The sequence below is a fragment of the Peromyscus californicus genome, unplaced genomic scaffold, assembly GCF_007827085.1.
Source record: "Peromyscus californicus insignis strain IS unplaced genomic scaffold, ASM782708v3 Scaffold_11__1_contigs__length_118956290, whole genome shotgun sequence".
In the NCBI taxonomy this organism is placed as follows: domain Eukaryota; kingdom Metazoa; phylum Chordata; class Mammalia; order Rodentia; family Cricetidae; genus Peromyscus; species Peromyscus californicus.
This window is the reverse complement of record NW_026294402.1, coordinates 112,418,750-112,445,748: the sequence shown is the minus strand read 5'-3', so window position 1 is coordinate 112,445,748 and position 26,999 is coordinate 112,418,750. Positions and strand designations below refer to the sequence as shown.

At 39.0% G+C, this 26,999-nt stretch overlaps 1 protein-coding gene across 1 annotated transcript in view; it reads left to right on the top strand.

Annotated features, from left to right (window-relative positions):
* Positions 1–26,999, top strand: part of Cmc1 (C-X9-C motif containing 1) — a 93,578-nt gene that overhangs the window by 12,944 nt on the left and 53,635 nt on the right. Inside the window, exon 2 of the mRNA XM_052723693.1 lies at positions 7,052–7,141. Within this exon, the coding sequence (XP_052579653.1) occupies positions 7,052–7,141 (90 nt within the window). The remainder of the gene's footprint in view (positions 1–7,051; positions 7,142–26,999) is intronic.

Here is a 26,999-nt window from a genome sequence, read left to right as displayed (position 1 = left end):
TTTTATTCTGTCTCTGTGTGTGGTCACATCATTTCACCTGGAGTTAGAGAACAAGGATCTTTCCTTGAATCTTCATTTTTCTTTAGTTCCTTCAGGCTTCACTGCTCTGATAGGGTCCTTTGACTCTGTCCTTTAATGTCCATCTGTATTTCTAGATTTCTTCTCAAAGATCATTGTTTGCTTTTACCCTAATCTTATGACATTTCTAAGAAAACTGAGGGGGAAAAAGATCACATAAATAAATAAATAGTATAGTATAGAGTTTAAGAATCTGGCTCATGAGCCGTATCTGGGAAGTGCTGCAAGGTAGGAATGGTTAGTGACATTTTTCACATCGTTAGAAAATACAAACACACAAACAGAACAGAGATAGTAGGTAGCCTACAAAGCTAAAAAATATTTACACTTTGCTACTTAAAAAATTTGTCTTCATTGACATAGGTAGTGGAAATTTGGGTATAGTTGTAGGTGTAGTTAAGAGAAAAGGGAGATGGGCTTTGCATATTTACCATGAAATTTTGGACGAGATGGATGGTGTCCTTGAGAATTGAAACTTAAGCTTCAGCTGACACAATAATTAAGAAGACCTTAGAAAATTGAATCTGTACTTAAAATTCTTTGCGTCTGTGTAACAGACACACAGACACAGACACAGACATGAAACTTTGCTTAATTGTCTGACTTCCAATAGTTAGATGTTAAAATCTACACTGAGTACAAATTTTGTTTTTTTAAACTGTTATTGTATTTGCTAATGAAATGTAAAAGTCTTTTATTTTACAAATATATCCCAGACTATCTACCAGAAATGACCCTCTCAATCACAGTAGACAGCCATGGTTCTAATTTTTACTGATGTGGGTTAATACCCTTGTGCCTGTCTTTTGTTCGGCTCACGTTTTTTGAGATTTATCCTTGGTGAGTGTTGTCAGCATTATCCATGGTAATGTTAGTGGTAGGAGATAGGTTTTTATTGCCAAGTCAGTGGCTAATGTGATGATGTACACATTGTTTTTCGACATGTTGCTTCATTTCTGTATCAGATGAATACGTAGAAATGGAACACAGGCTGGATAGAGGTGGCACACGCCTTTAATCCCAGAACTCGAGAGCCAGAAGTAGGTGGATCTCTGTGAGTTTGAAGCCAGCCTAGTCTATAGAGTGAGTGCCAGGATAGCCAGGGCTACACAGAAAAGCACTGTCTTGAAAAAAAAAAAAAAGAAGAAGAAGAAGAAGAAGAAGAAGAAGAAGAAGAAGAAGAAGAAGAAGAAGAAGAAGAAGAAGAAGAAGAAGAAGAAAGAACTGGAACACAGGTTGAGTGTTTCACACTCTCACCAGCAATAGATGAGATATATATATTTGGTCTAACTTGTTCAAGGAAGCTCCCCTGACCAGTTCTGTTGATCATAAAAGAATAAACTTCCCATTTGTTTTTCTAATTAGTCTTCCTGTCATTCTTTCCACTGTGTTTTGTTCTTTGTTATTTTCTTAGTCTCCTAACCCCAACCCTAACCCACTTTTCCCTCTTCATGATTTTACAAATTAGCATTAAGGTTATTGGTCTGAGATTGCACGTTTTACTGTGAACTTTACTGCAGTAGGTTCCACCATACATAGTGACTGATTTACTTCTATCTCACAGAATTGGATATGCTCTTGTTACTCTCATAAAAGTGAGTGTATTTAATATTGTTGAATTCTGCTGTGCTTTCAACTTTGAGTATTTTTTTATTTATAATACTTTGTAAGTTTAAATCTTATTTTTTAGTGGTTGCACTGTAGATTACAATATGCGGGTATAATTTATTAAAGTGGATAAAATGTCATCCACATTTTAACAGTCAAGTGAAATGTAGGTATCTGTAGGTAGATTTTTTTTTCTAAAAACGTGTGTGTGTGTGTGTGTGTGTGTGTGTGTGTGTGTGTGTGTGTGTGTTAGTGTATGTGTGTGCATGTGTGTGCAGGTGCACAGAGGCTGAAAGACATGCTTGGTTGTCTTCCTCAGGAATGCTGTTAATCTCCTTTGAGGCTAGATTTGTCTCATTGGCCTGGAGTTCACTACTTTGGTTATACAGTTATACAGTAAGCACATTACTGTATAAGCCACGCCCCCATGTCCCTCTGCTGCCCCTTTTTGAGACGGTATCATTTGTAGCCCACGCTGGCTTAGAATCTTCCAAATGATGGGATTGCAAGTATTTGCCACCATGTGCAGCTGGAATGTAGATATCTTTTTAAAAAATTGCATTATTATTATTATTATTATTATTATTTATATTTTTTATGTGTTTGGGTATTTAGCCTGTACATTTGTCTGTGTGCTGTATGTGTGCCTGGTGCCTGCAGAGGCCAGAAGAGGACATCAGATCCCCCGGAACTGGAGTTAGAGAAGATTGTGAGCTGCTATGTGGGTGCTGGGAACAGAATTCCAGTCCTCTGGAAGAGCAGCCAGTGCTTTTCACTACTGAGCCAGCTCTCCAGCTGGAATGCAGATATCTTAATCACCATCAAAACTGCTTGTTACGATCTCTTTGTGTTTAAGAATACCTCCTCATGAGTGGAAGAGTGCTAGTAGTTTTACTTCTGTTGAAAAGCATTTTTAAAATTCAAGAAATGTCCTACACTTAGTCTTCTCCATTGCTATTGTACTAAATTTCCTTTCAGAGTTTCTTTCCAGTCTAAATAACTTTCAAAATTGTATAACTTCTCCTGAGTCATCCCCTGGATCTCTTTTTCTTTTCCATCTCTATTTGAATTTTGCATATTGGTTTGTGTCTGTCATTCTTGCTAATTCTTTTACTAAATCTATAGCTTTCTTGTAGAGATTGTTTCTGATTTTTTGCAGATTTATCTCTGATAGCTGTAATTGTACTTTTTCCTTTTCAATCTGGATTTTTAAATTTTTTTTTTTTTTTGGTTTCAAGAAATTTGTCATTTATTTTAATTGCCAAATTTACTGTTCCAAATTTGTGAATGACCTTCACTTTTTGTTTAAAAATTTGTATTTTTCATGTTTGAAATTTGTGAACCCCCTATCAGTCTTAGGGTGTATCAATTTTAATTATCTTAACCAGCTTTATTTCATTGATTTTGTTTTTATTATTTTTGTTTTGCTTTTTATATTATATCATTCCCTTTGCTTGTTTCATGTTTTATTTGCCAGTTTTCTGGTTTTTCAAGGTAGGTGCTTACATTGATTTGAAACCTATTTCTACATAGGCTCTCAGTACCACACATTTCCTTGCAAGTCCCGTTTTAGCTATAGTATCAGACTTTTGATATATTTTTCACTTTCATTAATTTTGAAATATTTTATAATTTCCCTTTGGATATCATTTTAGACCCAATGTATTACCTAAAAACATGTTAATGTTTTTAAACATGTTTAGAGACATCCAAAGATCTTTCTGTCACTGACTTTTTACTTAATTATGTTGTTGTCCAGAGGACAAGCTTTGTGTGCTTTGAATTCTTTCAGATGTTCAGTGATTTGTTTCATCAAGTTACAGTTTATTTTGATAAATGTCCTGTTGTTAAGTGGAGTTGTCTATAAATGTTATATCAAATTATTTGATAATGTTAAACTATTTTACAGTTTTAAAATGTAAAATTAAAGGTGGTTTGTTTGGGCCTGGAGATACGGCTCAGTAGTTGAGAGCACTTGTTGCTCTTCCAGAGGACCCAGGTTTGGTTTTCTTTATTTACAAGGCAGTTCACACCCATCTGTAACTCCAGTTCTGACATCCTCTCTGACAACCCCCAGTGCACCAAGCTTGCGTGTGGTACACATACATATGCATATGCCAGGCTAACATACACAAAAGTAATAAGTAAATGAATCTTTACATATGCCTTTATGTAATATGCCTTATTTATTTATTTTTTTACCATTTAGTGTGTTTTTTTTTATATCAGTATATATTGTTTCTTTTGTGATTTTATTTTACAAAGGTTATATTATCTCCCATTCTCATGCTCATTTGTAATGTGGTCTTGATGCAAACTATGGAGTTCAGTTCCTTCCCACCTAAATAGGGGTATCCCTAAAACTTGAAATCATGTAATGATGCTATGTGGTTTGGGGGACAAGATCATAAAAGGCCACATGGGGCTCACCTGGCTGTCTCGAAATTGCTTCACCTCTAGACATTCCTTCTCAGATTGCTGTCTCCTAACCCACCTGCCAAACTTTAAGAATTTACACCAAACAGAGAGACATGTAGGTGACATCCTAGCTAAGCAAGCCCTGCCTGTGCCATTCCAGCCCAGATGTCAGATGCAGAGATGAAGAAAGAATTCATTGTAAACAAATCCTCCAGTCACAGCTTTTTGCAGCTATTGAAATCAACAACAGTCATTGAGTCCTAGCATAGCAGCTGGCTGACCTGTAATCCTTGAGCACAAGTGTGGTTCTAAGTCATGCAGTAGTAATAAGGAGATCACTCAGAATAAACATTTTATGTGGTGGTATTTTACTTGTACTGAAATGTGATTTTAATTGTATGTTAATAAATAAAGTTGCCTGGGGGTCAGAGCTATTAGAGCCATAGCAAGTGCGTGGCGGCGGTGGCGCACGCCTTTAAGGACCTGGAGGGCGGTACATACAGGCAGTGACGAGGCAGTCACATGTTTGGGTTTACAACCATTGAGAAGGCAGAACAGCTAGAGTATATAAAGACATACACACAGGAAGTAGGTCCCTTTCGGAGAGCTCTCTTGGCTGAAGAGGATCGCTGAATCAGGAAGGGTGAGGCTCTTAGCTCTGACCTCTTGGCTTTCTTCTCTGAATTGGCTCTGTGTTTCTTATTTAATAAGACAGTTGGTTATATCTACAATTTTAGTTCCTGCATTTCTGAAAGTCTTTAACCTCACTCTTATTGGGGGTTTGACTCTTGTGTTTTGAGACTTGGAGACTCTGTCATCTTGTTGCTCCACATTCTGTTAGACATGATGCCCATGTCATTCCCTTGTGTGGGCAATGTGCCTTTCATTTTGCAGGGTTAGGCATTTTACTTACCCAAGTGGGTTTAGATAGTCATGCCCTACTTCTGTCTGAGGACTCACGTATATTTATTTGTTCCTCTCTTTTTATTGTATGTTTTCAACATCCTCTCTCTTATGCTTTTAACTCTCTTAGGAGTCGATTACTCTTTTATAAATTGTGGTTGGTTATTCAGTGTCACTTTGTTCTTCAGACTAAGGTGATTCTTGGATGCTTTGTTCTTGGTGTTGGTTGCTTGGTATGTATGTATGTATGTATGTATGTATGTATGTATGTTTGTGTGTGTGTATGTATGTGTGGAGGGAGGGAGGGAGGGAGAGAGAGAGACAGAGAGAGAGAGGTGATATTGTGTTCCCCAATATATTGTGCACCTTAATAAACTTATCTGGGGTCAGAGAACAAAACAGCCGCTAGACAGACATAGAGGCCAGAAAATGGTGGCACACACACCTTTAATCCTAGCATTCCAGAGGCAGAGATCCATCTGGATCTCTGTGAGTTCAAAGCCATACTGGAAACAGCCAGGCATGGTGACTCACACCTTTAATCTTAGGAAGTGATGGCAGGAAGCAGAAAAGTATATAAGGTGTGAGGACCAGGAACTAAGCTGGTTAAGCTTTTAGGCTTTTAGCAGCAATTCAGCTGAGATTCATTCCGAATTAGGACTCAGAGGCTTCCAGTTTGAGGAAACAGGATCAGCTGAGAAGTTGGCGAGATGAGGTTAGCTGTGGCTGGTTCTGTTTCTCTATCTTTCAACGTTCACCCCAATACCTGGCTCCGGGTTTGTTTTTATTAATAAGACCTTTTAAGATTCATGCTACATATTTCTATAAATATGTATTTAGTTCATAGCTGCCCATACCTAAAAGCTATTGACACAATATCAGAAAGAGTTTAGAGGCTCCAAATCTTCTTAGAGAATTCCTGGGAAACTTCCTGGGCTTTGGGGGTTAAATACCTTTCTTTCACTCTGTGGTCTGATGGCAGCAGAGGGTTAGTGACTTTGATTTCTGCTTTGGTCCTTAGGTAGCTTCTGCATGACCCACGTTGGCATCAGTTTTTCTGGGCACGTGGACATGTGGCCATCTCCTTTCATCAGGTCTCACCCGCCTTTTGTCTTCTGGGTTCCTTGTGGTTTTTTTTTTTTTTTTTTTGGTTTTTCGAGACAGGGTTTCTCTGTGTAGCTTTGCGCCTTTCCTGGGACTCACTTGGTAGCTCAGGCTGGCCTCGAACTCACAGAGATCCGCCTGGCTCTGCCTCCCAAGTGCTGGGATTAAAGGCGTGCGCCACCACCGCCCGGCCCTTGTGGTTTTATTAGGAAACCACTGCTTAACTTTCCAGGGCTCTCAGAATTTTTTTTTTTTTTAAAGATTTATTTATTTATTATGTATACAGAAGAGGGCACCAGATCCAATTACAGATGGTTGTGAGCCACCATGTGGTTGCTGGGAATTGAACTCAGGACCTTTGGAAGAGCAGTCAGTGCTCTTAACCTCTGAGCCATCTCTCCAGCCCCGGCTCTCAGAATTTAGGAAGCACAGGTTGTTAGGAAGCTTGGTTTGCAATTTCAGCCCATGGTGGATGGCTCAGAGATCTCATATAATTTCATAGGCCTCTGCAGGTTTGGGTTTTCTGTGCCAGTTACTTATTTCTTAGGCTGCTTGTACCAAAGGTGGGGTACACTTCTTATATGTCTTTTAATTTTGTGTCTTTTCATCTATCCCTGCATCTCAGTATCTGAAAATCAAAACATTTGCAAATTACATTAATAAGAAAATGAGAATCGGACTTCAGATTTGTGCCATGTCAGAAAAGTACTTAGTAAAATTTACAGAGGTATCTTTAGAAAGATGTTGCTTGTGACCCTCCCATTTTCTTTTATCTAAAAATGTTTAGAATGATTTATGGTAATTAAAGTAGTCACAACTTTATCCAGTAGTAAAAGAGCCATTTAAAACATATTTACTTAGGCAAATAAACTAGAATGTTAGTATTTTTTTTTTTCCTGTCTGGTTATTGACTTGAGACACCATAAAATCTCTTTTCCAGAGCAGCATCTCAGACATGTGGAAAAAGATGTTCTGATCCCAAAAATAATGAGAGAAAAGGCCAGAGAGAGGTGTTCTGAACAAGTTGAAGGTAAGATTCATCTATTCATATAAAGATCAAACTCATTTGTAATAATAGGATGTGAATTTAATCCTTTGCCTCACAGTCAAGCAGTCTGAATTAATATGTATGAGCTGCTCCTCACACTTCCGCCAGATACTAGCATTCCCGCTCTCAGACTTGCAGTCAGTGTGCAGTTCATTTACAATTTAAAAGCATTCCTCTGATAGGAGCAAAAATCGTCCTTCCCAGAGTATATTTACAGAGGAAAGCTTGATGTGAGTGTTCTGAAGAGAGAGGGAAAGAAGAGACTCAAGTGTGATTTGGGCCTCGGGTGCCTCTGGAGCCTGTTCTCGTGTAGCACACACAGGCTCACACAGCAATGGTTTCCTTAGGGCCAGTCTTGCTTGAACTCGCTTTGTGTGTGCTCTGCTTTGTCCTGTGTTTTAAAGTGGAAGTTACTTATTTAAATCATGTAGGGGTACCCACACATGCATATCTTTGAAAATGTATCTTATAGTACCATTCCTATGTATCGTAATTTTAGAAATATTGTTGATTGATATGTAACATTCTTGTAAAAACACAAAGTGAGAGTGATAACTAAAAACTGGGGCCGTCATAGGTCTGTAGTTGCTGGGCTATTTGGAAAGCTATTTGGAACTTTACTGAAGCTATATCTTTAAAAATTATAGACCTCTTGGAATGGCAATCAAAAAAAGAAAGGCAGTAAAATTTTGCTAATGGGGCTGGGGAGATGGCTCAGTGGTTAAGAGCACTGGCTGCTCTTGTAGAGAGAGAGGACCCAGGGTGTCCTAGCACCCACACGGCTGCTCACAGTCTGTAACTGCAGTTCCATCTGCTATTCCCTTTTGTTTCATTGGACACCAGAAACACACTCCATGCACAGATGTATGTATAGACAAAACAGTCATAATATATAAAATAAAAGTAAACAAAGCCTTATTTATTTATTTATTTATTTATTTATTTATTTATTTATTTATTTACTTACTTACTTACTTACTTACTATTTTGTGCTGAGACCGGCTATTTTCCCGCTCCCCACCCCAGCTCCCTTTCCCCATAGTCACCTTTGTCCAAGCACAACCGTAATTTTTAGTGAGAGAATTGCACCACAGATAACTGCAAGTTTCAGGTTGGGCCAACTAGTTTTGTGACTGTCAAGAAAGGTAACATGCTTTTTCCTCTTTCTCCTTCAACTCTTGAGTTGACTTCTGGAATACAGTGGAGGCAATAAAATAGGAATAGTTCCTATGGTGTCATTGTGTTGTTGGCATTGTGTGACTTATGTGAATATTATATTTGAAATCCTCTATCAATTAGTGATTGAAAAGTCATTCTGTGATATTACTCTTGCTTTCATTGGAAACTGGTTGTTTAATCAGGGCACCTTCCTTCAACTCCCCTACCCCAGGTGTCAGGAGAAATTAGCCCATTGGCACCTGCAGGGTTCAGGGCACATCTGGCATTGGCAGGTGTCACACTAATAATCTCAAGAGGCGGTTTTCCACTTGCCTCATGGGATTTTTGAAAACACAATCTTCTTATTCAGGGGAGGCAGGGGGAATCTTGAAAGTAAAATAAAGTTATCCGGGTAGAACTTTGCACTACTAGGGAAATCTGTCACTAGACTCTCCAATCCGGAGTGGTAAACACAAGTGCATCTTTTCTGTTTTGGAACCCATTACCATGATAACTTGAGTGCGAGAAAGCAAGCTAACTCAGTTACTGTACTGGTTAACTTGTAAGATTCGGATGAAAATGCAGGGTTACTGTGTGATTCTGGTTTCAGCACTGTGCTTTTAGAAAGTGATGCTCTTTTGTTTTCTGAGATGAAAGAGTAGAATATAAAATATTTGTGCTTTACAATGACCACATTATAATGGCAGAAAATAAGTGATGCGGTTTCAAGTTTTCTCAAGAATTAAGTTATTTAGCATGTTAAGATTTTGGTTTTAAAAATGTACAGTAATTTGACTAGTAGAAGCATCTTGGTGGTTGATGAGATGGCTTAGTGCTAAAGACATTTGCCACCAAGCCTGAAGACCGGAATTCCACTCTAGGTCCCACAAGTTGTCCTCTGTCCCCCCCAAAGCACACCTTGACACATATACCCACACCCACACAAAGCATACAAATGCACAATAAATGAGTAAATAAATATAAAAACATGTATTATAGCATCTCAGAATTTGAGATTCATTTGGATTATTTTAGTCATTTTCCATTAGTAGAAAGTATGCTATATTTATGAATATTTGGATATTGACTTTTTTTTTTAAAGACTGTTCCTAAATAGTGCTTAGAACGTAATCTTATTTATTGCCGCACAATAGCCCGAGTCTCCGTTTGCCCCGTGACAGGAGTGTGTATTAGTGTTAGTCCCGCAGTTGGGGCTGTGCTGAAGTAGAATAGAACAGTAAGTAAGTCATAGTTCAGAGCCGTTTATGTACTGTTCATATTCTACTTTATTAAGTATTATTTAATACATCTACAGGATTTCACTTAGGAGCATTATGTATGCTGATTGTATGCTTCCTAGATAAAGATATAGGAATTTTAATAAGCGATCTGACTTTCTGCTGAATGTCTGAACATTGCTATGTAGGAAAGCTTTTCTGTTTACTTTTTTTTCCATGTCCTTTCAACCCTGCTGGTTGTAAGAACTGGGTCAGACTGCCAGCAGCTTAGGTTTGTGAAGGAGCTAGATGGAAGCTTTTCTAGGGATGGAGAGAGATGAAATCACTTTCAGTGAATGAGGTATGCCTTGTTATAGTCTCCAGCGGCAGTTATTGACAGCTACACTTCCTATTAACAGGGAGCATTTAACTAAGAGTTTGGCTGTTGGATCTTTGGACTTGATCTAATTTGCTAGCATTAATTAGTTTCTTTTGAGCACAGACACTTGGTACTCACAGCTATAGATTTGGAGGGCTAATTAGGGTAGAAAATTGAACAGAATGGGGTAAGGCATTAACCTTCCACCATTACCAGCTGGGGCACTGATAAAGACCACGGAGTCCAAATGGTCGCTATTGATGTGAAGAGTACCCTAATGAATATCAGTTTCAGCCAGGTTGCTGTGTTCTTACTAGTGCTCTCTCCATTAGGATTTTTAACCAGCCTCTACAGCATCTTTGTTATCCGTACACTATTGGGTTTTACCTTACCCCCATTTAGTTTAAGGTGCACATTTCATCTGAGGTTAGAATAATAAAACTGCCTTTAAGCAGTAGGTAATGTTTAAAATCTTTCACCATTTCATTTCCAAGTAATAAAATTTAACTTTAATATACAATTATGTGATTCTGTACATCTCCTAAATGCTGAGATTAAATGTGTGTGTTGCCATGCCTGGCTGTAAATACCTGTAATCCCAGTACTTGGGATATGCAGGCTGGGGTGTCCAGTCTTTGAGATTAACCTGTGCTATAGAGTGAACCTTGTCTGCCGTGTGTGTGTGTGTGTGTGTGTGTGTGTGTGTGTGTGTGTGTGTGTGTGTGTATGCGTGTGCACGTGCATGCATTTTATACATATATAAAATAAACACAAGCATGTGTTTCTTTTTTGACTAGAAATGTACTGTTTACCATCTTTTGGAACTTTGATTTGATTATGTAAGGGGAGTATATATAGAGGCTAGATACATAGAGAGTTCTGATCTTACTTGGGTAAACTTTGACAAGTTTGTAAAATTTTTATGTCAAAAGAAAACTCAGCTTTATATCAGTCCTTTTCTGCCAGTAGTGTTTGTGTCCATGAGTAAAGCCGCTCGAACAAATTACCAAAGTCTGCAAGCCGACTTCTCCTCACTGAGCACACAGGATGGCACTGATGGGAGACTCCAGAGGGGCTGAATTTCTAGGATCCACCCCCCCCACACCAAGCAGAAGCCCCTCACTACAGCTGTGATGAGGGCCACAATACTTTGATTCATGGTTCTAGGAATTGCTAACTTTGTATTAAAGGGATGGGTTAAATTCCTCGTTATGTTTCTTGGCTTTTTCCAGTGCACAGTTGATTTTTGATATAAATCTGCTATGTTGTGTCATGATGTTTGTTTTTTAAAAAAGTAAAACTTTCCTTTTTATCATCAGAATAAAGTGTTTTGTTATCAGGAGTGGCCTAGAATGCTCCTTAGCCTAGCCTGGGATCTCCGTTTACCTTATTTTAGCCTGTGTTTGTGGTGTAGTCCTCTTGATCTTTTGACCAGAAAGTGGAGGTGCTGAAAGGACTAAATGTAAGGCAACAAGAAGTCTGACTTGTTGGTGTCCTTGGAACAGTATAGAGCTGACGTTAAGTAGCGGAGAGGCTTGATAAAGTGACTGCCTTCTTCTGTCATCCACATGCAGCTGGAATACATTGCTTTTTGCCAAACTCTCATGATGTGTGTGAGTAGACCAAAAAAAAAAAATCCAAGTAGGAGCATGGGAGATGTTCTTTAGGAAATTTGCAAAGGAGCATTGAAACAAGACTGCATGTGATTAAACGCCTCTGCCCAACTGCATTGCTTGAAGCTACCCACACCTTTTCTTTCACTTGTGGTTTGAATTACACCTTGTCTTTGCCATTTGCATCAGTTTGCCGATCTTAACTGACACTGAAGTGGAGCCATAACACAGCTTCAGACTGGCTTGGATGTATTGAGAATGTCGAATGTCAAATTGCCAGTACAATGAGTATCTTTTATGTATATAACAATGCTGTTCAAGAGTTACAGATAGATATAGAGTCCAGCTGATGCTCATGCCCTTACACACTGGACTGTATTAGGGTTCCTACAGCCACTCCTGGATTCAGTGATTGCTGTAAGGACTCAGCATGTAGTCAGGATCATGAAAATTACTTCCAAGAATCATCTCCCAGTAGAGTCACTTACCATGGTCTTAGCTTTGCCAGTGTGGGATTGTGACAATACAGGCTAGGTGTTATCTATTGGGGAAGTTTATTAGAGACTTGATCCATAGATATGAATTTTTACTGGTTGTTGGGTCTGTGGGCAACTTCTGCCTGACAGGTACCGTGATGTCAGATTCCTAGAAGAAAAGCAGTTGTTCAGCATAAACCATATTGTTTGCACAAACAACTCGAGCTCAGTAACCACTCTGATCAATTGCATAGTGATGAAAACATTCATCCAAGTGCTTAGATGCCAGCTAAGAGCCAGCCTTGACAGCGAGCCTCTTCAGGGACAGCTGCAGTATCAGGTATGCTCTGTTACCTCTTTTCTGTGAATGGTCATAATAAAAGTTAATTAGCAATATTTTTCCTTTCTTATGAGGCTTAATTTTATACAAGTGAATTAATTTTTACACTAACTGAAAGGAGATATGGTGGTCATTGTTCATTGATCTAGTTGTTGCATTTATAAACTCAGGCTTCTACTGTCAGACTTAGGCTTATTGTGATTGCCCTGTGTAATTAGACATAAATATCCTTGAATATTGTGATTTCAGAAGTAAATGAAACCTTTTGCTTTTAATATTTAAATGAGAATATTAACAAGGGACTTTGTCTAAGCAGCTGAACTTAATTCTTTGTTTACTTGTTTATTTCTGTATTTACATGGTGTATACATGTCTATGAAGGGTTATGTGCATGGAGGCCAGAAATGGAGGTGGCTTCAACCCTGTTTTCTGATATATGGTTTCTTATTGCATCTGGAACTCACCAATTGGGTAAGACTAGTTGGTCCCAAGCACCAGTGACCCTCCTGTTTGTCTCCCCAGTGCTAGGATTAATGCCATGTGGCATCACACCTGGCCTTTTAATGTCAGTGTTAGGAATCCAAACTCAGGTCTTGATGCTTGCACAGCAAGCTCTTTACTGACTGTGCTGCCTCCCAGCTGTGAACATAATATTTTAAAACAACTGGTGTGTGCAGCTAATCCTTGAAGATATATTTCATTGTGGAAAGTCTGCATTTGAACTCAAAAGCAAAGAAATGCATGCCTTAAGATTTAACAGTCTTGTTAAAATGAATAAACATCATTATAAAATATGACTTGGCTTTTATGCCACTATTTCATTAGCAAGTTTTTATTATCCTCGTATTCCTAAACATCAGCTTTTAATTATTTTCTTGTAATAGACTTAAATCCTTTCATCTTAGGAGAAATTAATCCAAAATTAGTTATAGTCTTTAAACAGTACTGTGCCCTTGTATTTAAAATCTGTTAAAGATCACACTTTGCTTAAGCTACCTGATGATCCTCCTGCAGTGATTGCTTTCTTTCTAGGGAGCCAGAGCCTGACACTTGTAAATTTTGTATTTTGACTGAAGTGTAGTATAATAGAAATCTTGTCTGTTCAAAATGTTACAGAGGCCATTTGGTTTCCACAAAATCCTAGAATGTATTGCCTAGTACAAAGAGAACCACTTGAAATCATCCTTTTGTGTGGAGTCCTTAAACCATAGTGCCTGAAGTGAATAGAAGTGTCTCACTGTCCGATTGGTTGTGTTGCTCTTAGAGTCAGTGTGTGGAAGTGGGTTGTATCATTTGTACAATCTGCCTTTAAAATGGGAAATTACAGATTGCAGTTGTAGCCCAGTAATCTCCTTCTAGTTTATTTTTGTGGGTTTTTTTTTTTTTGGTAGGGGATTTTGACTTATAGAATAAATCTAAATCTAAGTCCCACAGCTGAGTGGCTCCTGCTGTGTGGAGCTGAGCCTCAGTTCTCAGGGTGTTGAGAGAGAAGGAGTGTGAGTGCAAGACCCTTGGGGGCTGTCTTGAAATTTCAGGTCCAGCCTGAGCTGTGTATGTACTGCGATCCTGATCCCCAAACACGATGTTACTTCTTTTCTTGTGTTGAAAATGAAAACCTGTTACTTTCTTTAATTGTATCATGTATGCACAAATCATAAGGCTATCTCTTGATGAATTAGGACAGTGACTATGCCAGTATAATCACCATTGAGGCCATGAAATAGACATTATCAGAAGCCAGCCTTTCCCTTTCCTTCTCCCCTATTCAGCATTAGCAAAAACAGAAACGAGAGGCAGTCAAACAAGAGAGACAGGTGACTCCATAGTGAACTTGATGGGGTCGCTGAAACTGGAAAAGCACCAAATGGATAAAAAAGAAAAAAGACTCTTTAATCTTGCTAAGAAAGTTTGAAGAGGCAAGGACAGGGGTTGATGTAACTGCAGACCCTGAAAAGTGTGTGTGTGTGTGTGTAGAGTAGATTAAGCTGTCTGCTTAAATGAGACAAAAAATCTTTACAGAAACTAAACAGCTCAAAATCTTTCTGTGTCATACTGTCCACAGCAGTTACAATACAATCAAAAGAATTCAGTACACCCAGACACAGGAAGCAGGGACACATTCTCAAGTGCACTTAATGAAAGCAGGTAACTTCAAGAGAACTTGGATGCTGAAATTAGCAGACAAGAGTCTTAAAACAGCAGTTGTAATGAAGAATAGAAAACAGAACATTCTTGCAACAAATAAAGTAGGAAATCTTAATCAGAAAATTTAAAACAGTAAAAAATGGGCATGCTAAAACTGAAAAATACCTCATGTGAAAACCTCAGAATGGAAATTACAGGAAACATGACCCTAAAGCTCATTAGAAATATTTAATCTAAAAAACAGACGACAAATGAGATTTAAAAAATGAAGCAAACCTTAGAACTTGTAGCACATAGGGTAAGGCCAAGCTCCATGTGACCCCAGGGGCACACTTGCTCCACGGGCTGTAGCTAAGATCCACCCAGGACCAGGAGGGGGAAAGGTCACAGATCCAAAAGCCAAGGCCGTAGTGTATCCTAGATATTCCTAACAGCTACAGATAGCAAGGAGCCTAGGTTTCTTTCAGAGGGAGAAAGAGTTGGCTAATTGTAATGCCCCTGTGGAGTAGGCCACTGCTTAGTAGAGAACTGCTGTTGCCCACAATGGCAGAGATGACTTTCAGAGACATCTTGCTGAGTGAAATGCACATCCTTTATAAACAGTGTGGTCCAGGACAGGCAGTGTTCTGTTCGTATGGCAGAATTAATCGATGGGAGTAGGGTAGGTACTGATTGGAAAGGAACACTGAGGGATTTTTCCTATAGTGATCTCAATGTTGTCTTGTTGCTGATTGGTATTGAACAGGCTTTTGTCTCACCAAGTAGTGTATATACTTAAGATCTATTCATTTCATTAACTAGATAGTGTTCACGTCAGCACTGACTAGTTAAAAGATGAAAAGTATTTAACTATTCACACATGGTGAGAGTTTTGTGGGTAGGAAAATGTAATGAATAGTGTTGGCAAGATTTTGAGAAATGTGTTTACACTGTAAAGAACTGTTACACTGTCAGTACAGTGTTATGAAAAGAATAAAATTTCACAAATGTACTCATCCCCCAGCCTAGTAGTTTTTCTAATAGAATTTTATCTTTGTTGATAATGTGCCGTAAAATATTCATGAAGATATCTAACATATCCTCATGTATAAGATTACTGCTAAAAGCATAGCTGTCAGGCTTCTACCTGTTGTGTGCTTTATAGGGTAGGAGTTTTGCATACAGTAAGTGCATACTAAGTGTCATTGGTTTATGGGGAGGCCAGTGGTAGCAGTAAGTTTTCATTCAGGAACTGGCACATGACTGCACTGACGGTGAAATCTGCCCTGCTGTTGACTCTACATGAAGCCCTGCTGCTCATGTATTCTTCATGCTACACACCTGCAGTGGTGATCACATGACTTTTGAAGCCAGAGACATACAGACTCTTCTCTGAAAAGTTCCTAACCATAGGTTGATCAAATTTTAAAAATTTTTAAGAGTGCAGGAAGGGTTTACTAAAATAACTAGTAGTGAACATATATCATGCACACAGCTATGTGCATAATATAAATCTCTACGTAAATATGGTTGAAAGAGATTTAGTCCTTTATTCTTCTGGAGTGTGCAGGAGATATAGCACACGGTGTGGCAAGAGATGGTTGTCAGATAAATATTTATAATTGTGATAAATGCTATAAAAAATAATGTCATGAGGAAACTTTAGTAGTTATTTCTAAGTGCTGGTAACACTGTGTAAGTTTTCTAAATTTTCTAGCAGTGTTTTTACATTTATCAATCTTTTACTGGAAACAGGTAATAAAGACTGAATAGACAAGTAAATTTTTTAATTTCTTAATTAAAAAATATGGCCGGGTGGTGGTGGCACACGCCTTTAACCTCAGCATTTGAGAGGCAAAGGCAGGCGGACCTCTGTGACTTTGAGACCAGCCTGGTCTCCAAAGTGAGTTCTAGGACTTCAAGGCTGTTACACAGAGAAACCTGGTCTTGAAAAGCCAAAAAATAAAAATAAATAAATAAAAAATATAATGTTGCTTTTAATTCATGGAATTAAATTTATTTCATAGAATTTGAAAAACATGAGGTACGTGTGTGTGTGTGTGTGTGTGTGTGTGTGTGTGTGCACGCACACGTGCATGCATGTTTAGGTATGTGTGCATCTGGAGATCAGGCAGTGTTAGGTACCCCTCAGTTATTCCCCTCATTTTTTGATATATTCTCTCACTGAACCTGGAGTTCACTGATATGGTCAGCTGTCTGGACCCACTTCAACCATTTTCCCAGTGCACAGCTGTATCAAGCTTTTTACAAGGTGTTGAGGATTAGACTGCTCCTCATGCTTATGCAGAAGGCACTGTACTGAGTGAGTCATCTCTTCAGTCCCCCTGAACTACGTTTCATAGCACTAAAAAATACATTTCTTGAATGCCTAGAACCTGTCCAATGTAGTGAGAAATGCCATAAAAGTAAAACGTGAAATTGGCTTTTGAATATGTCATGGTCAGGTCGATTAAATAGAAGCCACATACCTACCTAGAACTACATACACTACATGAAACAACTTATAATAGAATACTTAGATATTAGTTTATGGGGAATAAAAGCCAGAGCAGATCTGACTTAAGCAGGGTCTGAGTAGAAGTATTGCCTGGACCTTAAGTATTTCTAGTGGTTTGGGTAAGTATGGGGAAGTTGGAAAATAACATTTCAGACTGCAGATTCTGGCACTGCAGAGGCAGGCGTGGACATGCTTTCTCTAGGTGTCAGCAGAAATGTGCTTAGAGCAGCAGTGAATTGTGGGAAAACGTATAAATGAAGACCAAAGGAAAGACTGACTTCAGAAGACTGCAAAAACTTGAAGTTGATTTTTTTTTTTTTGAGACAGGGTTTCTCTGTAGATTTGGCTGGCTGCCCTGGAACTTACTCTGTTGACCAGGCTGGCCTTGAACTCAGAGATCTACCTGCCTCTGCCTCCTGAGTGCTGGGACTAAAGGTGTGTGCCACTACAGCCCAGCATTTTTTTTTTTTTTTAAATACAAATAGAGTTGGTTCTAAAGACATGGTCTTGTTATGTAGCCTAGGGAAGCCTTGAACCAGAGTCCTCCTGACTCAGCTTCCCAAGTGCTTGGATTACAGGTACTTACCACTGAGACTGACTTTACAAATAAGCTGAAACAAGATTGATTTTACAGCAGAATATTGAACATTGATAACATTTCTTTACATTTTGGCTGTGTGCATTCTTTAAAGCTAGATTTTGTTGATTAGTTGTGGCCAGTAGTGATGTTTGTTTGCCAGGGCTGTGGTTCATTCTTTTCTTGGGTGGAAATTGTTGGGCTGCTGTGATAGGATGTCATCAGCTGCAAGGTGGCGTTGACTGTGGTGTGGCCTTGGATTTTTATAGCTGTTCTAGGTGTGCATTGCTCTTCATCTTTTCCAAAGAGATGCTCTGTCAGATCTATTGGATTTTTAAATGAAGTGTTTTACGTCTCTGAATTCTAAGAAGCCTTCTTGGCTTAAGAATTGCTAAATAACATTAGCATACCACAGTAGTCCTTTGTCCTGTTATCACTTTGTGAGTTTAAGTTACTAGCACTGCTGCAATTCTGAATGTTGAATGGGTGTGAATTGTCCCTTTGGCTGGTGTAGTCATAAGCTACCCACCCAGGAGGTGCTCAGGCGTCTTCTCAAGTGTGCAGACTAGCATAGCAATGCAGTGCTGTACTCAAGTGTCCCTTTAACAATGGCCCCAAAGTGCAAGAGTGCTGCTGTAGGGAAGGCGTCAAGCCTCACTTTTGGAAGGCACGTTAACTCTGGTACTGTAGAGCAACACTCAGGACGTTATAGAAGGAGACATAGCATCTCATAGGTTTTGATTCTAGCCATAGTTGTAGGCATCCATGAGTGTCTTGGAACTTGTCTCCCATGGATAAAAGAGGGGTTAGACTATTCTTTTAAGTTATGGACAGTTGATTTCTATGAACGTAATCTAAAAATCTATACTGCCATGCTACCCTTCCTGATTAACATTAGTTTTAATCTGCATTTTAGCACCTGTGTGTAAAGTGAACAAATGAATAGTCTTTGTAGGTTGAACTTTTTCATCCCTTTGATGCTTTACCATAACCTTTGAACTTCAGTTTTAATGACAGTTGTGCTAAAAAAACAATGAATTAACTCTGAACCCCTCTTATAGATGTCTTTCCTCGGTTCAACTATTTGTACTAGCAAAGGCCAAGAAAATCTGATGTGACTTGATTAAAGTAGACCCTATCTTCCTACAGAATTTCTCGCTTACCACACACAGGGTCAACTTTCTCTTGACATTGTGAACTTCATGTGTTTATTACAGAGAATTTCCCTGGTTCAGTTCCTTCCTCACATGTCTCTAGTGTGATATTGCCTAAGACCCAAACCTTGTCTAGAATTAAAGTGACGCACAGAGTCTTCATTGTTTTTTTCAGTGTACTTTATGCAAAAGGTAGCCTCAGATAAAACTAGGTTAATCCAAAGAACACTATTTGAAACTAGTTCTTTGGAAAAGTGCACCTTCAATGGATCAGCAAGAAGAGCTTTATTCCAATTCAGTACAAACTCATGTGGGCATAGCTGTGCCTTGGCTATTTATTTATTTCTTTGTTTCTTTCCTTTTAAATCACTCATATGGACTGAACAAGCTGGCTTAGAAAAGTTAGTGCTACATTGGGAATCTGAAGCCCTCTTTCAGAGAACTTAGACAGTCACTACAGACTGAATTGTGTCAGTATATGACACAAACTGAAATTGAAGGTAGTTGTGCCTTATTCGTAGTTTGGCACATCACCTCGCAGGCATACTTTGTGTTTAGTGTATAAGACTAAAATTTTTGGAAATTATTGTCTGATCACATTGAGAGTCTCAGTAATCATACTTTTGATGAGGTTGTAAAAACATGACCCATTCCTTTCTTTGTAATATGGCCGTAAGGAACTGGACTATGGCCCACTACACGTGATTGAGTTATAATTCATTTCATTAATGCCCATGATTTTCAGATCTCTTCAATCAATAGCTCAAGTTGAGGACATCATGTAATTTTTTCCATGCTATATTTCCTTCCCACATCTTTCCTGATGACATGAGTTCAGATGGTGAGCTGCAACTCGTCATGTCCATACAGTAGGACTTACTCTGTCTTCATGATCTTACATATGCAGGTTAGATCATCAGCCTCATCCTTCACTGTACATAGACTTACGTGGAAATTCAAAGCAGCTACAGCAACAAAAACCGTCAGTGTATATACAAGCATCTTTCCACACCAAGAGGAAGATGCCAAGGTGATGTGAGTGAGGAACAATAAAGCAGTGGTTGAAAGGAACCATTTTATTGATTTCTCCATAAAGCGGCCTGGAGAAGCAAATTGCATGGCATCCTGGTCTTCAGGTTACCCAGTTTCACTGCTACTGCTGTCTACACACAGGACAGCTTTTGGTTGTGACTGTTCTGTTAGTTTTGTTGTAGGTAGAGTTGCTAGATTTTTGGAGTTAGACTGTCCCTTATTTCATCATGGAGGTTGAGTTACAGATCATCTAGGCCAGCCTTTAAGTTCTTTAGTAAGTGAGCTGGCTAAAGATACTCTTACAACCATGAACCTTTTATCTTAGAAATTGTATGTTTACTCTTTTATTAGCCTCATAGCACATAAACTTCACATTCTTCAGCCAAGTCTCACCTGTGTTTTATCAGTTTGTTCTTTGATTTACCAGGTTTTATCTATGGTGATATTTTATTTGTGCTGAAATGTGATTTTATTTGTATGTTAATAAATAAAGTTGCCTGGGGATCAGAGCTAAAAGCGAGCCATTTAGCAGAAGTCCAGCGGTAGTGGCACATACCCTTAATCCGATCACATGGCAGGCAGAGTCTCTGTGTGGTCAAGGACACAGCCAAGCGTGGTGACCCGAACCTTTAATCCCAGTACCAACCATAGAGACCTGGAGGTCTATATAGACAGGCAGTGACGAGGAAGTCATGTGGTTGGGTTTAGAGCCAATGAGAAGGCAGAACAGAAAGGCAGTAAAAAGACAGTCACACAGGAAGAAAGTCTCTCTCTGGGGAAGTGACAGCAGCGGGTGGTAAGCTAAAGGCTCTTTCTTCACTAGTGCTCTGATCTCTTGGGCTTTTAGCTCTGTATTTGGCTCTGTGTTTCTTATTTAATCTGACCATTTAGAATTTCGTCTACATTTGGCACCCATGTGGCAAGAATTCATTAAAAACCATTGGTGGTTATGGGCTCCGGTTTGGTCAGGGCTTTCAGGCCCCAGCTCGGCCAGAAGCTACCAGTTCAGCTGCACGCAGTCAGAGCTGCACTTGACCGTAGCTACAAGTGGTTACCCACAACTGGAGCTGCCTGTGGCCAGATCGTCAACTCACGTGGTTGGTGCCAGAGCTCAGGCCCAAATCTGCTCAAGCTGGAGCATGTGGCACTTAGCTTTTTTCTCTTCTCTTGGTAGATAGTAGGTGCTTGCTTGCTTGCTTTCTCTTTGTGTCGTCCTCCCCCCCCCCCCCCCCCCCCCCCCCCCCCCCCCCCCGCATGCAACCAAGCTAGGTAGCTGTTTTTGAAATTCCCTTGGACTTCTACTGTTCTATGAAGACTTGTTAAAGTCAATTAAGATATCAGCTATTTTAAAGGGAGAAACTACTTAAAAGAGAAAATTTTTTCCACATTAAAAAAAAATGGGTAATATCTGTACAATAGAAGCAAATTGGTCTTTGTTTGATAAAACATTAGGCAGTCTGAAAATGGAACAATTACATGAGAGGATTAATGTTGATGGGATGTATGTAACAACATTTATGCATATTATTTAGTTTACCTTATCCTTATTTTTACAATTTAAAAAGATAGTTTAAGTGTCAGGAGAAAAACTTTAGCAAAACCTGTTAAAATGAGTTATAGAGAGAAATTCAGATTCAGACAGAAGAATTTAAGGGTGACATTATTTCAGGATTGGATTATAAGGTTACAGAAAGAAAGCCTGTTTTCAAACAATCAAACTTTATTTATCCGGTAAACGTACAGCAGCTACCTGGTTAAGTGCAGGCCCAAACTAATTGGACTCCAGTTGAAATGTTAGAGTTAAGATCTTAAGTTTAAGGATTCAGTAGTATCTTATGGCATGCATTCCCCATTTGTAAAGCAAATATTAAACTAATGGTCAACTTGTAATAGGATTATCCCTCAAGACTGGAAAGAACTGGTAGCCACTGTCCTGGAACCCGGAGCACAACTGCAGTGGCAGATGTGGTACCAAGATGAGGCTATGACCATAGAAAGTCAATGGAGGGCTAGACGTGTGGAAATTTCCCAGGATCAGCTTCTTGGAGAAGGCCAATATGCTGAAATACAAAGACAATGTTTATATGATAACCAAACCCTAATTCTATGTCGAATGGCAGCCATGAATGCATGGGACAGAATTGAGGAAGCAGGAAAGAAAATTGAGTCATTCACAAAAGATATACAGGGCCCGAAAGAATCCTTCATGGATTTCTTAAAAAGACTGTCTTCAGCAGTAAATAGAATGGTCCCGAATTCAGAAGCTAGCCAGATAATAATCGAATCTTTGGCTTTTGAGAATGCAAATGCAGCATGCAAGAGAATAATCAGGCCATTAAAGGCAAGATCTGCACCCTTGGAGGATTGGGATCAAGACACAATTAATGTTGAGTTCTCATGGCCATGATGATATGTGGATAGGAGAAACAATTTTAAGGTTTGAGGAATGTCAGATGTTTTGGATGTGGAAAGCAAGGTCATTTGAAAAGGGACTGTAAACGGCATTCCTAGAAACAGTGTTTCTTCAAGTAACAATGGCAACAGAATGCCCCTTCCTTCTGGAGTATGCAGAAGGTGTGGTAAGGGTAAACATTGGACCAATGAATGTAGATTAACAAGGGAAAGACAAGGTAATCCTTTGTCTCTGCCCTCGGGAAACTCCCAGAGGGGCCTCAGGCAGGCCCCCACAGCAAATCCAGTTCAGACCTTTCCTGCCATCATAGAAGAAACTCCTACTCAGAGCAATTAAATAACCAAATACCTATTGTAATAAACCAGGCTGCTCGGAGTGATAGAACAGTTGAGGCAGAGAGAATAGAAAATTCAGGAGAAACCATAAAGCAAATTTTTTTGGCAAACTTCTATAACTGAACAAAGACCAAAATTAACAATAAGAATAAATGATGTTTTGTTTTCTGGTCTAGTAGACACAGGTGCTGAATAGACCATAATTGCACAAGAATTTTGGCATCCAGCTTGACTTCTTCAGGAGGTAAACGTTCAGCTGTTAGGGATTGGAACATTATCTCAAGTGAAACAGAGTGCAAGATGACTTGAATGTATATAGGTCCAGAAGGACAGAGAGGAAAATTAAAGCCATATGTGGCTAAAATAGCTATGAATTTATGGGGACAAGATCTGTTAAAAAAAAATGGAATACTCAGATTAATATCCCTCCAACCTCAGAAACAAATCATAAACTAACACATGTTTCTGAGAGAAATATCAGAAGGTATTATTGTAATGAGTGGTTACCAGCCATCCAGATTGTACAAGGACAGGGCACAACAACTGATGATTTTCCAAAGACCCCCAACAGCTCTATCTTTAAAATGGTTAACAGACAAGCCTGTATGGGTTCAGCAATGGCCTTTAACAACAGAGAAATTTCAGGCTTTAGAAGAGCTGGTACAAGAGCAGTTAAATGCTCGGCATATTGAAGATTCAACCAGCCCTTGGAATTCTCCTGTATTTGTTATTAAAAAGAAATCTGGCAAATGGAGAATGGTAACAGACCTTAGAGCAATTAACAAAGTAATTTAGCCAATGGGCTCTCTACAGTCCGGAATTCCTTTGCCTACTTTGTTTGATATTTTATTTGTATTAAAATGTTATTTGTATGTTAATAAATAAAGTTGCCCGGGGGTCAGAGCTATTAGCAAGCCATAGGAAAGCAGGGCAGTGGTGGCGTACGCTTGTAATTCCAGCACTTGGTAGGCAGAGCTGGGTAAGTCTCTGTGTGTTCAGGGATACAGCCATTATTGGATACACATGCCTTTAATCTTAATACCAATCATGGAAAACCTGGAGGCCTATACAGACAGGCCGTGAGGAGGCGGTCATGTGGTTGGGTTTACAACCAATGAGAAGGCAGGACAGGAACTCTATATAAAGATTTTTAACACAGGGGTAGCTCTGGTTTGGAGAGGTAGGACCATCGCAGGAGGAAGGGTAAGGTTTTAGCTCTTAGCTCTGACCTCTTGGCTTTCTTCTTTGCATTGGTTCTGTGTTTCTTATTTAATAAGAAGGTTGGATACATCTACAAATGGCGTCCAACGTTGGTGGCAAGAGTTTCCACCTAAAAACTGAGAAAAATGATTCTAAAACGGAGCTAAAAACAGTTCCTAATTGTCTCTCTCAAATGAGCAGCAGCTGCCAGTTTGAGCTACTGGTGGGTTCCTAGCGTGTGCCCTTGACCTGCAGTATGGCGGGAATGAGGCCTCTGCAAGTGGCACATTAAACTGTGTGGTGAATTTAGCCTTCGCTAGTACAAAACAAAAAAAGAGGTTTCTGGGCTACATGCTGCTTGGATAAAAAGCATAGACCCACGATAGCTCCCAGAGCTGGTGGTAAACGTAGCCATGTTGGGAAGCTTAGGTGGGCGGAGCCCAGCAGCCACAGCTGCTGCAGTTTAAAGCAATAGATTCACAATAAGACAGATTCAGATGTAATAGTTTACAATGTGTGTAAAATATACGTAGGCTTGGAAGAGAGAAAAAGGAATATATACAGTTATATAAAGAAATACATAGTTTTAAAAAAGTCTTTAAAGAGACAGTAAAATTAATATAAAAAATAAGCCACGTGAAGATGAATATTACACAGAGAATCTGGATTGTGTTGTCTTTGGGATTCTTAACTGCAGAGAGATATTTTGATTGTAAAGGAAGCTGAGTTAAACCAATATGCATATTTTAAAGATATCTTGACTTCAAAATTTGGATATAAGGATATGTTGCTTTGGAAAGGAGACTCTGCTTTTGTTCCCACAGAAAGCCAAAGGCTATGGATTTGTTCCAGATTAAGATACATCAGGTTTGACCAGCCAAGACCCCCTGAAAGGTCTCTGATGACACCATGGCCCAGATGATTCAACATCCAGAACTGTTTCAAGGCAACTGGCTCAGACGATACAGCCTCACAGACTACTCCATGATCCTTAAATTTTCTTTGTTTCCCCATAAGATACAGCGCCCCCCTCCATCAGGAAGTAGTAAGAGAAGCTACGCCCAAATTCCCAAATTATATGTAATTTTACTTTGTTAAGGTTAAAACCTTCCTTTTTGAAAAAAAAAAGGGGGAAGTGCTGTGGGATGTTCTGTATGGCAAATGTGTTGCTAATTAGTCAATAAATAAAACACTGATTGGCCATTGGCTAGGCAGGAAGTGTAGGCAGGACAAGGAGGAGAATAAAGCTGGGAAGTGGAAGGCTGAGTTGGAGAGACACTTCTAGCCACCACGATGACAAACAGCATGTGAAGATGCCAGTAAGCCACGAGCCATGTGGCAAGGTATAGATTAATGGAAATGGATTAATTTAAGCTGTAAGAACAGTTAGCAAGAAGCCTGCCACGGCCATACAGTTTGTAAGCAATGTAAGTCTCTGTGTTTACTTGGTCGGGTCTGAGCGGCTGTGGGACTGGCAGGTGAGAGAGATTTATCCTGACTGTGGGCCAGGCAGGAAAACTCCAGCTACAAAGGCCTCTTATAGTTATCGATTTAAAAGACTGTTTCTTTTCAATACCCTTACAAGAAAAAGACAGAGAAAGATTTGCCTTCACGGTGCCTACTTATAATAATTCTCAAGTGGTTAAGAGATATCAATGGAGGGACCCCCCACAGGGAACGTTGAATAGCCCAACCCTGTACCAGTATTGTGTACAACAGCCATTGGAAGTGAACATAAAAAATTTCCTAAATCTTTAATTTATCATTATGGATGATATTTTACTAGCTGACTCAAATTCAGATACTTTAGAAAGAATGTTTGAAGAAGTAAAGAAAATTTTTGCCTTGTTGGGGATTACAAATTGCTCCTGAAAAGATACAAAGAGGAGATTCTTCTATTAATTATTTAGGATATAAAATAGGTCTACAAAAATTAGACCCTAAAAGGTACAAATTAGGAGAGATCAATTACGGACTCATAATGACTTTCAAAGATTATTTGGAGACATTTCTCATCTATGAACTATTGTTGGGGTAAAAAATGATGAATTGAGCAATTTGTTCAAAACCTTAGAAGGTGACAAGGACTTAAATAGTCCAAGAGAATTAATACCTGATGCTGAGAAAGAATTGGCCTTGGAAGAAAAGAAAGTACAAGAAGGATATGTGGATCATGTTGATCCAAAGCTGGATTGCATTTTGGTTATTTTACCCTCTAGGCATTCTCCTACAGGAATTTTAATGCAGAGGGAAGATACTATATTGGAATGGATATTTCTACCAAATAAACAGAGTAAAAAATTAAAAACTTATGTGGAAAAAAATCTCTGACTTGATTTTGATTGGAAAATTGAGACTTCATCAATTAACAGGAATAGACCCAGCAGAAATTGTCATACCTTTAACTAAGGAGGACATTGAAAAATTATGGACAGAAAGTGAACCTTGGCAAAGAGCTTGCAGTAATTTTTTTGGGAGAGATTAACAGCAAATATCCCAAAAGCGATAGATTTTATTGATCTTATAAAGAGAGCTGATTGGATTTTGCCTCGCTTTGTATGGGAAACACCCATAGCTGGAGCTTGTACATTTTATACAGATGTAAACAAACAAGGAAAGGCAGGTTACAAATCAGAAAAGTTAAGTAAAGTGGCTCAAAGTCCTTATAATTCAGTTCAAAAATTGGAACTGTATTCTATTCTGTTGGTATTAATGGATTTTTCAGAACCTCTCAACATAGTTACTGACTCTCAGTATGCTGAAAGAGTGGTATTACATATTGAGACTGCAGAATTTATCCCTGATGAGTCAGAATTAACTTCACTATTTATTCAGTTACAAGATATAATCAGGAATAGGAAGGTTCCTTTATATAAAGCTCACATCCGATCCCATACAGGTCTGCCAGGCCCTCTAGCACAAGGTAATGATGAGATTGATAGGAAATGTGCTGGAGGCCTGAGAATTTCATAAAAAACATGTCAATAGTAAAAGTTTAAAAAAGGATTTTTCCATAACCTGACAACAAGCCAAGGAAATTTAAGGAAATGTCCCATTTGTTCCTTTTACAATCAGACTCCATTACCAGCAGGATGTAACCCAAAGGGTACTCAGAGGAATGAAATCTGGCAGATGGATGTGTTTCACTTTGCAGAATTTGGAAAATTGAAATATGTACACCATACCATTGACACTTACTCAGGATTTCAATGGGCAACTGCTTTGGGTCCTAAAAAAGCTGATTCTGTAATCACTCATTTGCTAGAAGTTATGGCCATCATGGGTATACCTGCACAAATCAAAT